The following is a 17,403-nucleotide window of genomic DNA, read 5'->3' on the forward strand; positions in this document are numbered from 1 at the left end:
ACCGGAGTGAGCCAAGAGTTTGAAGATTACCTGAAGTTGTGGTGAAGCTGCAAGTTGGGTGCAGATGATGTCGCTTGACTCATTGTGCCGATGATATATGGGCTGCGGGGGAAACAAAAACGTGCATCGGTCAGACTTTTTAGGCTTAGTTTCGCCGTATCAAATATGATCATTCTTACTTTTGACACTGTCAGAGAGATATTTATGTAATGTATGTGTAGATGAGTGTAACCAACCAGTGCTGGTGGCTGCAGTTGAATAGGCCGTTGAAGATCTCGCCCAAGGAGCTGATGTGGTGCAGGTTGTCCAGGATGACCACTAGAGGGCTCTCCATCCCTGTCATGCCACTGCACTGCTCTGCTAAACCTGTCAGGTACTGACGAAGCTCCTGCAGGAAGGAGTAAAGAAGTACGGTATCTCAATAAATATTTCCACCAAGTACCAGCTCGGAAAACACTCCATATACCAACATAATGACCAACATTAAAATACAGTAGCAACCTAAGTGTTCATTAAAAATAAGGCAGAGGTTTTATTTAACAAGTATATTTAAAATGTTTGGCCATTACACACAATTTGAATATATAAAATTAAAACACCGTACTTAAATAATGAAAAAAAATACATTACATTTAGGGATGTCCGATAATGGCTTTTTGCCGATATCCGATATTCCGATATTGACCAAACCCTTAATTACCGATACCGATATCAACCGATACCGATATCAACCGATATATACAGTCGTGGAATTAAGTATGGTGAAGATAAGGTACTTTAAAAAAAATAAAATAAAATAAAATAAGATAAATAAATTTAAAAAAAATTCTTGAATAAAAAAGAAAGTAAAACAATATAAAAACAGTTACATAGAAACTAGTAATTAATGAAAATGAGTAAAATTAACTGTTAAAGGTTAGTACTATTAGTGGACCAGCAGCACGCACAATCATGTGTGCTTACGGACTGTATCCCTTGCAGACTGTATTGATATATATTGATCTATAATGTAGGAACCAGAATATTAATAACAGAAAGAAACAACCCTTTTGTGTGAATGAGTGTGAATGAGTGTAAATGAGGGAAGAAGGTTTTTTGGGTTGGTGTATTAATTGTAAGTGTATCTTGTGTTTTTTATGTTGATTTAATACAAACCCCCCCCCAAAAAAAACAAAAAAAATCGATACCGATAATAAAAAAAACGATACTGATAATTTCCGATATTACATTTTAAATCGGCAGGCCGATATTATCGGACATCTCTAATTACAATATTTAATTAAGTGATTATATGGGAAAGTTTGAGAATCACTAAATTAGAATACTTGATTTTAGGAGTTACATTTTGACTAAGAAACCAATTAAAGGCTCAGGAAGTTAGTGCAGTTTATTTGTGGATTCGAGCATGAACCAGAAGTCAAACTTTTTGACAATTTTTCAGAGTGCCTCGCATTAGTGGCCTTAAGTGAACTCAATGTGCATAGGCAAGAAGCTACAGTAATGCGTAAAATGAGCAGGATACTGTAAATATTACATGTTACTATAAATGTGCTTGTTACTACATTACATACATACTTAAAGCATGTATAAAAATGGTGTTGGAGGTTGTTTTTTTTAGGAATAGTTTGTAACCTGCATTGTTAGCGGCCTCTTACTAGCAGTTTTTTACTATTTACAATTAAGGATGGGTACTTTTTTGGCATCGACCGAATCCCGCTGGACCTATTGAGCATCGATTCACGTAAAACCCAACGGTGCCATGTTATGGTACCTGGGTTGCGCGTGAGGTCACGCCTGGTTTCCGACTCAACCAGCTATTCACATGTCAGCACTTGACGATCACTCCAGCAGCACTGAGCGTGGACTCTAGATAATGTTGCAATTTCCAATGCCAACAAAGAAATGGATAAAAAAATCGCTTCGCCGTAACTTAGTTCAGGCTCTACTTTTTCCAAATGCGCTAGCTTGATGCTAATATACATTGGCTTTGCTATTGACATGCTACTGATTAGCATTTATGATTTTACACGGCAATTTTAACACCTCCAAATTTGTTAATGAAAACTACAACTAAGATGCACGTTACAATCAAACCGCTGCTGTGTAGTAAGTACAATACTTACAGTACTAACACTTTTTAGGGCGCGACAAAAAACAAAACAACACACTGTAAACCATAGAGAGAGTATGGCCAACTGGGTTTCAGAGTTGGTAGCAAACATGGCACCCCGTAGTCACGTGAGGGGCTTTTGACCAATTATTTAGAAGAGGGGTGTCTAAACCTTTTGACTGGGGGGGCCGCATTGGACGTAAAAAAATTGGCTGGGGGCCGAAAGCCATCAAAGTGTAACTATATGTACATACCGGGTATATATGTAAATATATACGTATATATATATATATATATATATATATATATATACACACATATACATACATCCATTTTCTACCGTTTGTCCCTTTTTAGGGTCGCGGGGGGTGCTGGAGCCTATCTCAGCTGCATTCGGGCATATATATATATATATATATATATATATAGGTAATATATATATATATAAATAGGTAATCGTATATATTATATATATATATATATATATAATATATACGATTACCTATTTATAATAATATAATGGATATATAATTCATAATTATTATAATTGGTTATTAAGAGAATTGTTTACTTCTGTGACGACCTCCTTAAAGTTTTTTAATCAATCAGAAACATCAAGCAGCTAAAATGCGCCAAACATGGATAAGAGTGTTTTGCATTTTTCCCATCATCCCTTGTAATGGTTGTAGTTTAGATTTTCTTATGCTGATTGGACATTTTGAATAATATCCACAAAGTCCAATGAGCAGGATGTGTTATGTGTGACCATATTTGTTGAATTTTTTTCAGCGCCATGACTAGGGAAGGTTGTTTGGATTGGTTCATATAAGTATATGCTGTGCACACACTCAAATTGATGTACAATAAATGGCCACCGACTTGAGTTATTTTCGTTGTCTACCAGAAGGCAACAAATTGGCAGCTATCAAACCGCTGACTATTTGTATATTATATGATAACACCGCACCCGGCCAAATTGCTTATTGGACTCGTGCCTTCTCTCAGGCCAAATTAAAGATGGAGGGAAGCCGTAGTTTGGACACCCCTGATTTAGAAGATACTCTGGCCATACTCTCACTCTGTTTGGACAAAAGCCCCTCACGTGACTACAGGGAGCCATCTTTGCTACCAATTTCGATTTGGCCATACTCTCTATACACAGCTCTTCCATTTCACGTCTTGGACTCGCAACTGTAATTGCAACTTAAAGTCATACCTGCATAATGAAACAAGATACAACAAATGGACAGCAGTTATCAGAATCAGCTCATTTTTAAATGTTGCAATAAAAATGTAATTTCATTATCAAAAACTAAAAGTACCAAAAATGGTATCGATTCCATTTACAATGCACAGAGAAGGAAAAGACGTGTGCTCTTGATTGTGGACAAAATTACCCAAAAAAGTGCAGTTCCCCTTTGAATTAGGAAGAAGTACATGTCAATGTGTGCAGCTTAGTTTTGTGTGCTCACCTTGCTGGATTTGTGGTCCACGTTGAAAGTGACCACAGCGTGTGGGGTCAGAGGTCGGCCCTCTAGAAGCAGCAAGTGTCGAGACAGCTGATTGGCCAGGTATGTCTTTCCCGTGCCACTGGGCCCAGACAGGATGACCCGTCGGTGCTCCCTCAGCAGAGAGACGTAGCGCTGCAGCATCGGCTTGGGGATCAGAGTGTCGAACACCAGCGAGTCCACGCTGTCACTGCTCACGCCTGCAGAGGAGCACATCAGTGGGGTCAAATGAGACCAGTGCATTGTGAGGAGCATTTGTAGGGTGCAGAGGACTTTTATCGTGTTTGGGCACCTTTCAGCTGGATGTTGATGGTGTTGCTGTCTCCCACCAGGTAGCCACAAGGTAGCAGCTCGGGCGTGTGAGCGGCGTTGGCGCTGCGAGGCCGGTGAATCTCTCCAATGTTGTAACCCTCAACGCAGTCTGAGTTGAGGCCAAGCTGGCTCACTGGATCCACATGGGTGATGTACTCCTATTGGACAGAATATGTGCAGAGTTAGGGTTGTACGGTATACCGGTATTAGTATAGTATTGCGATACTAATGAATCATATTCGGTACTATACAGCCTTTAAAAAGTACCAATCCCCCAGCCCCTTGCCTCCCCGTCGTAGTCACGTGCAGAGGAGCATGTTCGGCAGCGCACAATCACAGAGTACTTACAAGCAGACACAGTGTGTAGACAGAAAAGGGAGAACGGACGCATTTTGGCTTAAAAACTAACGATAAAGGTGAAGCTATACCACTGAAACACCCTAAGGAGACGGGCTTTAAAATATGGCTAGCTAGCTAGCGGCTAAAGTCCATCCGCAGTCTGCAGTGTTGTAGCTACTTCTAAATCACTAATCCTTGTCTCCATGGCGACAAATAAAGTAAGTTTCTTACACGTATCATCCCTGCAGGACGAGGAATAGCTAAACATGCTTCACTACACACCGTAGGGCACAATGTAAAGAAACGCTATTGGTGGATCTACACCTAACATCCACTGTAATGATACCAAGTATGATTACATCGATATTTTTTGGCATCACAAAATCTTCTTTTGTTTTTTTTTAAATTCATATTATGCTTATAAACTCAGGAAATATGTCCCTGGACACATGAGGACATTGAATATGACCAATGTATGATCCTATGACGACACATTTGTGGTATCATCCAAAACTAATGTAAAGCATCCAAACATGAGAAGGATAAGTGATTATTACATTTTAACAGAAGTGTAGATAGAACATTTAAAAGAGAAAGTAAGCAGATATTAAATGAACAAGTAGATTAATAATTCATTTTATACCACTTGTCCTTAATAATGTTGACAACATAATAGAATGGAAAATGACAAAATATGTTACTGCATACGTCAGCAGCTAAATTAGGAGCCTTTGTTTGCTTACATACTACTAAAAGAAAAGTTGTCTTGTATGTTCACTATTTTTTTTAAGGACAAAATTGTGATAAGAAACATATGTTTAATGTACCCTAAGATTTTTTGTTAAAATAAAGCCCGGAAGAGTTAGTGCTGCAAGGGGTTCTGGGTATTTGTTCTGTTGTGTTTATATTGTGTTACGGTGCGGATGTTCTCCCGAAATGTGTTTGTCATTCTTGTTTGGCGTGGGTTCACAGTGTGGCGCATATTTGTAACAGTGTTAAAGTTGTTTATACGGCCACCCTCAGTGTGACCTGTATGGCTGTTGACCAAGTATGCATGGATTCACTTGTGTGTGTGAAAAGCCGTAGATATTATGTGATTGGGCCGGCACACAAAGGCAGTGCCTTTAAGGTTTATTGGCGCTCTGTACTTCTCCCTATGTCCGTGTACCACGCCGTACAGCGGCGTTTTAAAAAGTCATCAATTTTACTTTTTGAAACCGATACCGATAATTTCCGATACAACATTTTTAAAGCATTTATCGGCCGATAATATCGCCAGTCCGATATTATCGGACATCTGTAGTTATTATGAATGTGCCTGTTACTACATTACATGTATACTTACAGTGTGTATATAAAAAAAAACTTTGATGGAGGTTTTGGGATGCTTTGTAGAGCAGTGCATAGGCGGAATAGATCGACTCCCATTACCTCCATTGTTAACTGGCTCTTGCTAGCGTTTACTTATGAGTTAGAATTAGGGATGTCCGATAATGGCTTTTTGCCGATATCGGATATTCCGATATTGTCCAACTCTTTAATTACCGATACCGATATCAACCGATACCGATATCAACCGATATATACAGTCGTGGAATTAACACATTATTATGCCTAATTTGGACAACCAGGTATGGTGAAGATAAGGTACTTTTTAAAAAAAATAAAAAAATAAAATAAGATAAATAAATTAAAAACATTTTCTTGAATAAAAAAGAAAGTAAAACAATATAAAAACAGTTACATAGAAACTAGTAATTAATGAAAACTAGTAAAATGAACTGTTAAAGGTTAGTACTATTAGTGGACCAGCAGCACGCACAATCATGTGTGCTTACGGACTGTATCCCTTGCAGACTGTATTGATATATATTGATATATAATGTAGGAACCAGAATATTAATAACAGAAAGAAACAACCCTTTTGTGTGAATGAGTGTGAATGAGGGGAAGGAGGTTTTTTGGGTTGGTGCACTAATTCTAAGTGTATCTTGTGTTTTTTATGTTGATTTAATAAAAAAACAAACAAAAACAAAAAAAACGATACCGATAATAAAAAAAATACGATACCGATAATTTCCGATATTACATTTTAACGCATTTATCGGCCGATAATAACGGCAGGCCAATATTATCGGACATCTCTAGTTAGAATGCATAAAAAAGGAAAAACGTATGTGTGCTCGTCTTACATAAGGATTGTGAATGATAAACAACATTAAACAAAAGCGCAGTTCCCCTCTAAGTCATTCTGGATGTGTTTACCTTGAACAGGCGGCGGACTACTCCATCCAACACGTCCCATTTGGTTTTACCGCTGACGCCGATGCACCCGATCAGAAAGTTCCGACACCGAGCCTCCTGCAATCGAGACACACACTTAGTTCCACCACGACACGGGCAGTTTGTACGTTAAACGTAAAAAAACCCACAAACAAGAGTTTGCTTTTCACGGACGTCTTACCTCCCCCCACACACAGTCCTCATCAAGGCTGACAATGATCTTCACCAGACGACCCTCTTTCCTCGTTGCACCCTCCCCGCCTGTGTCGTCCAACAGCATGTCTGAAAATAACACCAATGTCATGTCCTGTATTGTTTTTATCCCTCGTTTTGATGAATTAACAGCCAAGGTCCACAACATTAGGTACACTTGCACAATCTTACGAGATCTCATAAATCAGGGATGTCACTTTTCCGTTGATGTTGCCGTGCATCTTACCCAGACTGGTGGATTCGCTAGTGGCGAGGTTGAGGCTGTGCTGGGAGAGCCCCGCGTTGGACCCCGGCGCCTGGCCGTGTGTGTGAGGGGGAGGCGAGGAGGAGATGGAGACCTGCGAGCCTGTCCTGCTGCCCTGAGTCTCCAGCTTCAGACGGTCGTTCTCTGACTTCAGCTTTTCAATCTCCACCTGCGAGCACACAATAAGAGACATGCTCGTTGACTGTTGGAACGCAGCGTGAACTAAGTAGGGGTGGGCGATACTGGGAAGTTTGGTATCGATCTGATACCACGTAAATACAGGGCCAGTATTGCCCATACCGGAACTTTGACTTGAAATGTCGCAACACTAGAATAATATTCACATAAAAAAACAACTTTCATCTTCAGATACGAGATTGATGAATCCTTGAGAATTCTATACCGATATTGATCCAATACGATATCAGCACGAATACTACATAATTGTATGATTTGATAGTGTGGAATGTTCATGAAATTACTTGGTCATGGTTTTAATTTATTTTGAACATGCATAAGAGTTACAATATGGTACAAAAGATATACAGTTTCTCATTACAACAGTTCCGAATGAGAAGTATTAAAAAGCAGATCTTATTTAAACAGAGAACAATGGTAAGTATGAAAACGACTAACCTATTTGTTATTAACCGTCTGGAATGGACTAATGCTGTCTTCAAGTAAGTTGAAGTGGAGTGTTTTTTTGGGTTACACAAAGTGGTCACAATAATTTATTAGGTTAAGCTCATGACGCAGTAAATTGAATGATGCGGACACGTTTGTTACTGTATACGTATCTGTAAATAATATGTACTTGTTTATATTAACAAATGTTGTGTTTGGACGGCGATATTGTTCAGTTAGGACCCTTATTACGTATGTCTATCTTGTGTGCTTAGATGTTGTGTAGCTGCTAGCTCCTAGTAGCCTACAATGTTTATCTTTTGTAAATGACTTGACTAAAATAGAAGAAAAGTCCAAACTTGTGTGCCTTTTGGAGGACATTTAGATGTTAACTGGCTGTCCTGTCGGGAAAGTTAGATCAACGGTGTCCAAACTACAGCCCGCAGGCCAATTGCAGCCCGCAGGCATCCTCAATTTGGCCCGCGAGACAGCACGAGTGCAACATGCAATCTAGCCGGACAGGGTATTTACATATTACATAAAAATATATCTGGCGATTTTATAGATGCTTATTAGTCGCCATCTTGAGGACATTGGGAGTGACTCAGGCCAGTGACCATGAAGTGTACTTTCATTTACTTAAATAAACCAACCCAAACAACCTTCCCTAGTCATGGCACAGCCAAAACAATTGAACCAGCACAAAAAGTCCATAAACATGTCGCACTCACTGAACGTTGTGGATATATATATATATATATACTGAACATACATATACACATATATAACAATATCTAAATGAATACCTAAACTACAGCCCGCAGGCCAATTGCAGCCCGCCGGCATCTTCAATTTGGCCCGCGAGACAGCACGAGTGCAACATGCAATCTAGCCGGACAGGGTGTTTACATATTACATTAAAATATATCTGGTGATTATATAGGTGCTTATTAGTCGCCATCTTGAGGACATTGGGAGTGACTCAGGCCAGTGACCATAAAGTGTACTCTCATTTACTTAAATAAACCAACCCAAACAACCTTCCCTAGTCATGGCACAGCCAAAACAATTCAACCAGCACAAACAGTCCATAAACATGTCACACTCACTGAACTTTGTGGATATATATATATATACACACACACACACACACACACACACACACACACACACACACACACACACACACACACACACACACACACACACACACACACACACACACACACACACACACATATATATATATATACATATATATATATATATATATATATATATATATATTTATATGTGTGTGTGTATATATATATATATGTATGTGTGTGTGTGTGTGTGTATATATATATATATATATATATATATATATATATATATATATATATATATATATGTATGTATCTACATATATATGTATCTACATATATATACACATATATATACTGTACATACATATACACATATGAGGACATTGGGAGTGACTCAGGCCAGTGACCATGAAGTGTACTTTCATTTACTTAAATAAACCAACCCAAACAACCTTCCCTAGTCATGGCACAGACAAAACAATTCAACCAGCACAAAAAGTCCATAAACATGTCACACTCACTGAACTTTGTGGATATATATATATATACTGTACATACATATACACATATATAACAATATCTAAATGAATACTTATTGTTACCTTTGTAATTCCATCATTTTTCATACAGCGCATTCATGTGCCTAAAGTTGTCGCCTTTGTGAGTATTTGTGAGTGACTTGCTCGTGTGTGTCCTCCCACCTGCATGCGGTTCATGGCTTCTCGGAGTTGGTCCAGCTGATGGGCGGAGCTGAGCGCCTCCAAGCGGATATCAGTCAGTTTCATCTCCTTTTCCCTGAGCTCGCTCCGCAGCTGCATCACCGTCTCCGCCTCACTGTCCAAACACTCCGACAACCTGCGCGTGCAGACCGTGATCTAAAAAACACGACGCAAAAGCGGTGCACTTCGAACTCTCGTGCGCAAATACTTACAGCGTGTTGGAGTGGGTGTTCCTGAGCATGTGGTTGGTCGCGGTAGTGCCGTTGTGAGGCAGCTTCGGGGAGGAAGGCAGAGAGGAATCGGTCATCTCCTCGATATCGGAGTGGGATGAGGCTGATTTGGGAGATTTCTTTTTGCTGAAGGCCTGTTTGAAGGAGCTTCGCAGCTGCAGGTAGGACGACAGAGAGAGGAAATTGCTGAGTAGGTTTGGAAACTCTCCAGAAACACGGTAGAAAAGAGGCGCGGGGTCATGCCGGGAAAAGAAGAGGAAATTGGCTGTGAATAAGTCGTGAGTCAGACAGACTGTCTCAACTTGAAAGTCACCTTTAAACACAAACAATGGCTGGGAAGGATTTTACGGTCAATGGAGTGAAAACTGTCAAGTTTTGCTTCAACGGAAGCCATTACAACAGGAAGTTGGTTGCACGGTATGTACAGTGTGTGTTTGTTAAGTGAGTTTGGCTCTAAAGGCCTTAGTGGTGCGCATGTGGACAGCACCTTTTAGCTCTTATTTCCAAAATTGTGTACACTACTGAATTGGGGTCTTATGCCGCTTATGTGAACACTTATACTGCTATCTGGTGGTGTCAGAAGAGTATAACATACAATGGAATTTGGGGGGAAAAAAAGTGTAAAAATAAAAATTAGCAAGTAGCTACACATGAAGTACACGTTTGTGTACTTATGGACTAAGTACATCATATCAAAAGATGATTTTTAGTTTTTATTCTAATTAGGGTCCAATAAGCCCTAATAGCAAAGAGAAATTAAAAAAAGCATGTAAACAAACAGCTTGGGCCTTAAGAAGTTAAGGAGAAAATCACACTGGGATACTCTCATCCTCTTACTGATATACCGTATTTTCCGGACTACAAGACGCTGCTTTTTTTCCCCCACGCTTTGAAACTGCGGCTTGTAAAACGGTGCGGCCAATTTAAGGATTTTTCTTCACTAACTGGCATATTGTTTTGTGTTCAACAAATAGTTTTCATAGAACGCCGACAAGGACGCCGAAAAGGTGTGTCATTGTTTGTGTTATGGTGTCATCTTTTGGACGAGTTCGCTCACTGCAGGTGCTTCGGGTTGAAAATGTACTTTGTGTTTCTTTCCTTGAACCGCGAGTATTCGTCCGTAGTGTTTTTGCTCGAAAGGATTCTTCATTCATCACTCCAAGCAACGTTTGTCAATTTTACAATGTAACTAAAACTACTTTTACTTACTAAACCGTCCCATGTGTGATGTCTGTAGGACTGTTTTCATGTATATTTGTACGTGCAAACTTGCAAGCACATGCAAAGCTGATCCACTAAGATCGTGTGCAGACTTAAGGACTGATTTTGAAAAAGCAGTTTCATGTTTTTGTTTTTTTTAAACATTTGTTGATTGGATTTTTTAAAATATACAATCCATAAATACAAATACAATTAAACACATGTCCAATGTTCTTTTTCATAAGTTTTTTTTTTTTACCTTCAAGAGACAAAGGCTGACTTTTGTGTCCTTTAAGTAAGTTTTTCCTGTATTTGGCCATGTTGTTGTGATACCACATTTTTCATAATCTTTCATGGTAAATTTTTAATTTCAATGTCTCATTTTTTCACGGGTGCACAACTTATTATCTTATTCAACAGTACCCCAAAGTTAAACAGGACATGTTGTAAAAGTCCTATATTTTTCAAAGGGAATTAAAACATTGTGGATTCTTTTTTTTTACTTTTTTTCTCTTTACTCCTATGCTTTGCTCAAAAATCTCAATCAGCCCTTCAGCCGTAAACAAAAATACCAAACATGTAATGTTTTTTAATACTTAAACCTATGACAATATCTCATTAAAAGGTCTTAAAAAAGGGTTAAAAAAAACCCCATTACATTTATGAATCCAAAATATTTTTACACTTAAACTTTTATGTCCTGTTTGGCTTTGAAAATAATTAGACTTGAATTTCCCCAAAGGGTAACAGGGTTTGTTGTTTCACATACAGTAAATTAAAAAAAAGTTTCGCAGCTTGCATGTTCTTGCTTCTGGATCATTCCATAGCACACCTGTGGCGTGCTAAAAATAGGTTCGATTGTCTCGATCGTCATTCTCAATGCCCAAAAAGGTTGTGGTTAGTTGTGTGCTGCGTCATGTTCACAACATAACAAAACATTACAGGTTGAAGCATGATGACATGAATGTGCATTAAAAATGTCTCCATGATGACACGAAAAATCCTTTTTTTCTACAAATAAAACACTTCCTTGTGGTCTACATAACATGTAATGGTGGTTCTTTCGTCAAAATATTGCATATATAATGTTTTACAGTCCGCATTCAAGCCACTTTCTGACCGATCGTCTTTTCCGGATGCGCCTTTTTGTGGGCGGTCTTATTTACGTGTCTCCACTTGGACAGCATCTTCTCCCCGTTCAGCCAAGTTGTAGTTTTTAGTGCTTCCATATTGAGTCTAATGACAGATAAAAGTTAGAACTATACGCGAAATTGTGTTAGAAATGGCAACATCCAGTCTGCCCCACAACAAGAGGACAGCAAAAAAGAATGATCTTATTGACTACAACGTCGGACCACAATAGCGAACTCGCGTAAACCCCTTTGATTAAATTTCTACCATATATGGAGATATCCGCTGATGTCACAATTGGAAACAATGTCATAATTGGGGCAAATTCCAAACGGCTCATTTGGAGGAAGTATGATGGAAGGCGAGATTGTTATATATATGCCTCCATGGTTTGATTTCAAATTTTCGGGACCTTTGCAGATTCCAAATACGCAAAAACAGTGAAGAATATTTGGTTTTGCATAATAAGTCCCCTTTAAATAGGGCAGTCTGTGGTATTTTTGCACTTTTTATCAATTGCACGCAACACGCCCACTAATAATGCCGTATTTTCTGGACCATATACGGCGCACTGCCGATGAATAGACTATTTTTGATCTTTTCCATTTATAAGGCACACCGGATTATAAGGCGCATCAAAGAAGTCATATTGTAATTGTTTTTTTCTAAATTAAAAACACTCCCTTGTGGTCTACATAACATGTAATTGTAGTTCTTTGGTCAAAATGTTGCATAGATTATGTTTTACAGATCATATTCAAGCCGCTTTCTGACAGTCGCTTCCGGATGCGCCGTTTTGTGGGCGGTCTTATTTACGTGGCTCACCTTCGGCAGCGGCTTTGTTGAAGCAGTGTAGCGTTTAAGGACGGGAGTGGAAGAAGTGTCAGAAGATGGAGCTAACTGTTTTAATGCCATTCAGACTTTACTTCAATCAATAACGGAGCAGCATCTCCTCATCCGTAAACAACAACACCGAAAAATCCCATGAAAAACCGTCCGACCGGAACTCTAATAACTAAGGTTCCTTGGGTGAATAATATAAACTCACTACACCGGTATGTTTTAGCGCTTTCATGGCGAGTTTACTGATAGATATAAGTAAGAACTTTACGCTACTTTATATTAGAAATGGCAACAGTGGAGGGTGAAAGTCCCATAACAAGAAGATAGAGAAAAAGAAGAAGCTTATCGACTACGGCGTCAGCACAGACTACAAAGGCGGACAGCCGCAAATCTTCAGGATTCATGCAGATCCCAAATACAGATCAGCAGGTATCAGAAGGTAAGAAAAGTTGCTTTTGCATAATATTGCGAAACAAAACGCCAGATAATATGTCTTACCTTATACACACACCATAATAATACTCTAATGTGGAAGCACATCAAACGGTGCAGCCTACACTTATCTGTTATGTTTGACTGCCATCTACTGGTCAAAGTTATCATTACACCGTGTACCAAATAAAATTGCTTTGAGGTGGGTAAGCTCAACCAAACTTATTCCTTACATGAGGCGCACCGGGTTATAAGGCGCACTGTCGAGTTTTGAGGGAAAAAAAAGTGCGCTGTTTAGCACTTGTTATTTTGGATCTTAGTAGATTATGCCCTCAGTTGGTAAAATGAAGAGTTAAATTTTTTTTGTAAAAGTCCACATTAGAGTAAGATGATCAAATCCCACACCGGGCACTGCCACCTAGAACTAACACCCTCGGGCAGACGCTATAGGGTGCTAAAAGCGGGCACAAATAGACTTAAAAAACAGTTTTTACCCAAGAGCCATAGTTGCATTAAACAGGCACTGAGTGAGCACAATGTGTCCGTCATGTCCTCATGTGTCATGTCTTTTTATTTTTTCGGACTATAATGTGCAATAATGTTATATGTGTATATGTATATATATATATATATGCATATGTGCATGTGTGTGGATATATACATATTAGAGATGCGCGGTTTGCGGACACAACCGCGGAGTCCGCGGATTATCCGCGGGTCGGGCGGTTGAAAAAAAAAAAAAAAAGATTTTATCCGCGGGTCGTTTCGGGCGGTTGAAATAAAAAAAATTAGATTTTAAATAGATTCAGGCGGGTGGCAGTTAAACCAATTCGGAAATATACATGCATAGTTAAATGTTGTTACCCACATACGAAAAACGAGCAGGCACCTGCAGCATATGCCACAACAGAAGAAGAAAAAAAAAAGAGATGGCAACGCCGGCAGCAAACGTGGTACGCGACAAACTAAAAAAGGGAATACTAAAGACCAGGGGAAAAAAAGGCCAGAAAAGTTCAGCGTGGACTCGTTTTTATGAGGTTGGAAATCAGGATGATAGTAATGCTGGCTACGTGATTTGCAAGAGCTGCGACGCTGTTTATGTCTACGACAGTCACAAAACTGGGACATCTAACATGGTGCATCACATTTGTGCAAAACCCCGAACCTCCACAAACACCCTGAGCATGAGCAGTTTCGTCCGCCGTGATCCCAGAAGAGTGCCACAGGATGTTAAAACAAGATAGAACGCAGCTGCCTGCAGCAGTTTGAGTGGCGCGAGCGCGCTTGGAGGTGTGCTCAGCGCGGCTCCCAGATGATTGCGCACTGGTGTGCGTCTGGGCCGTGACAGCGTGGCACGCATTGAATGTCTCTGCTCCATTGGATCAGTCTCCTTTCTTTAACAGGCAAAAGCTTTATAACCTCACTAATGCCTTGCATCGTCTATATTAGATATATAACAACGGGTGGGTGCGGGCGGGTGCAGTTTTGATTAAATGTTAGTTCGGGTGGATGGCGGATAGTTGACGACTTTTGTGATGCGGTTGCGGATGAAATAATTGCCTATCCGCGCATCTCTAATAGACACATATCTTCTTTTTTTACTATTTATATTACTAAATTATTGTGTATTCACCTTAGGGGATCTGCTCCAATTTTGTTGTTCTTTGAACCTGTTCACTGTAATAACGACAATAAAACTCTATTCTATTCTATTAAAGACTATTAACACCGATTGGACCCAACCAACCTTGCTGAGAGTATTTCAGAATGCTTTTTTCCTTAAAAAGAACTAGAAGAGGAGTGTGTGTGTGTGCAAGGGGAAGCAGTGTTTAGGAAAGGGAGAGTGCTCTAAGAAAGGAAAATAGGTTAGTAACCTAAAAGGGTTGTTAGGCTGCTTTCTTTTCTTTTTCGTTAGCAGGGTGCACTAATCTTACCTCGTAGACCTGCCACATGAAGCGAAGCAAATGAAGACAGAGAGACAAAACAGCACATGTTCACGTGGGCGTGTTATGAAGAGACATACACAGCACAGCACGACAGGTGGAAAGCAGATTGTGGACGTTCTGGCAGCTACAATGCAAGCACCGTGACATTAAAGGGCTTTTCGGGCCATTATGAACTCCATGCACTCAGCATTTCACCGGGCATGAGCACCTGCATGGTGCTAAGCTCACTACAAACACACAGATATAGGGGGAGGAGGAGCGGTTTATTATCACAGTCACCTAAAACTGGAAACTCGACACATGTTTTAACACCGCCAGCACAAAGCAGCAGGGAGCTCCGCCTACATCGGGACCAGGGTCTGACCACACAGCTATAGCTAACACCAAACACAGGGTGACGACAGAAAGGATGCATTTAAAGATTGCATACATCTTCGTCTCTCATTTGTCCTCCGGTGCACAAGAATTTCTTCAGGTAATAAAAAAAGAGAGAATTATTATCTCAAGTCTTGATTTTTTTTTATCCTGTATAATCCTCATTAATAATGAACTTGTGACTGATAAAAACTACATAATGAGCACTATAGTCATTTGCTGGCCAAAAAGATGTTCTGATGTCTACAGTTTTTCATTAGTTGGTGCATAATAGGGGTGTGCCGATACAATTTTTTCACTTCCTACACTGCAAAAACTGAAATCTAAGTAAGATCAAATATCTCAAATAAGGGTGATATTTGCTTATTTTCTGTCTGATAAGATAATTCTTCTCACTAAGCAGATTTTATGTTAGAGTGTTTTACTTGTTTTAAGGGTTTTGGTCCTAAATGATCTCAGTAAGATATTACAGCTTGTTGCTGAGATTTTATGACCTATTTTGAGTAAAACATGCTTGAAACTAGAATATCAACTGTTGCAAAGCTGTGTCATTAACACTCACAAGTATAAAACTACTTTTTTAAAGTAACAATTTCTTATTTCAAGCATAAAAAAAAAATCATGACTTTGACACAATTGTGTCTCATATTAAAACAGATGACAGCCAAATAGACTTTGCTGTTTTATTTCCAATGAAACAATAGAAAATACGTACTCATATAGTAGTACAGTTGTTATTAGTGAGAAAATACTTATTTTAAGGTATTTTTGGGTTCCTTGAGGTTAGCTAATTTTAATTGTTTTGGAAAGTCTTGACAAGCCAAATGTTCTTGTTCTATTGGCAGATAATTTTGCTTAGTTCAAATAAAATACCCCTAATTTTTGTATTTTTTTCTTCTTGTTTTTGAACACTGACTTTTTGCAGTGTATACGATACCGATATTGGAGCCTTGACTTTAGTCCGATATCGGCTCATATAATACATACTTATACCTATTTTGTAGTGTAGAATGTTAGAAAAGGCTTAATTAAGTGATATGTTGTTGTGATGATGTGGGCTCTGCATGCCGGAGACTCGTTTACAAATATGCCTTCATTTCAGTTTGTCCGAGGTGTGTCTGCCATTGTCAGGAAGTGCACTGCAAAAACTGAAATCTAAGTTAAAGTTAAGTTAAAGTACCAATGATTGTCACACACACACTAGGTGTGGCGAAATTATTCTCTGCATTTGACCCATCCCCTTGATCACCCCCTGGGAGGTGAGGTGAGCAGTGGGCAGCAGCGGTGGCCGCGCCCGGGAATCATTTTTGGTGATTTAACCCCCAATTCCAACCCTTGATGCTGAGTGTCAAGCAAGTAAGATTAAATATCTCAAATAAGGGTGATATTTGATTATTTTCTGTCTGATAAGATAATTCTTCTCACTAAGCAGATTTTATGTTAGAGTGTTTTACTTGTTTTAAGGGTTTTGGACCTAAATTATCTCAGTAAGATATTACAGTTTGTTGCTGAGATTTTATGACCTATATTGAGTAAAACATGCTTGAAACTAGAATATCAACTGATGCAAAGCTGTGTCACTAACACTCACCAGTATAAAACTACTTTTTTAAAGTAATAATTTCTTACTTCAAGCATGAAAAAAAAAATCATGATGCATATCATTATGTCAAGATAATGGCACTAGCATTTACTTAATTTAAGAATATTTTTCAACATATTGAGCAAAAAGGTCTCTTTTTTTTCTACCAAGAAAAGAGCACTTGTTATTAGTGAAGATATACTTATTTTAAGGTATTTTTGGGT

The 17,403-nt window shown here is 39.0% G+C and overlaps 1 protein-coding gene across 1 annotated transcript in view; it reads right to left on the reverse strand.

Annotated features, from left to right (window-relative positions):
- Positions 1 to 17,403, reverse strand: part of nav2a (neuron navigator 2a) — a 260,418-nt gene that overhangs the window by 9,885 nt on the left and 233,130 nt on the right. Inside the window, exons 27-35 of the mRNA XM_061974799.1 lie at positions 9,653 to 9,825; positions 9,423 to 9,576; positions 6,992 to 7,178; positions 6,734 to 6,834; positions 6,535 to 6,630; positions 3,911 to 4,088; positions 3,583 to 3,818; positions 237 to 388; positions 31 to 102 (exon numbers count right to left, since the gene is read on the reverse strand). Coding sequence (XP_061830783.1) covers positions 31 to 102; positions 237 to 388; positions 3,583 to 3,818; positions 3,911 to 4,088; positions 6,535 to 6,630; positions 6,734 to 6,834; positions 6,992 to 7,178; positions 9,423 to 9,576; positions 9,653 to 9,825 — 1,349 coding nt within the window. The remainder of the gene's footprint in view (positions 1 to 30; positions 103 to 236; positions 389 to 3,582; positions 3,819 to 3,910; positions 4,089 to 6,534; positions 6,631 to 6,733; positions 6,835 to 6,991; positions 7,179 to 9,422; positions 9,577 to 9,652; positions 9,826 to 17,403) is intronic.

This window comes from Nerophis lumbriciformis, linkage group LG15 (genome assembly GCF_033978685.3).
Source record: "Nerophis lumbriciformis linkage group LG15, RoL_Nlum_v2.1, whole genome shotgun sequence".
Classification (NCBI taxonomy): Eukaryota; Metazoa; Chordata; class Actinopteri; order Syngnathiformes; family Syngnathidae; genus Nerophis; species Nerophis lumbriciformis.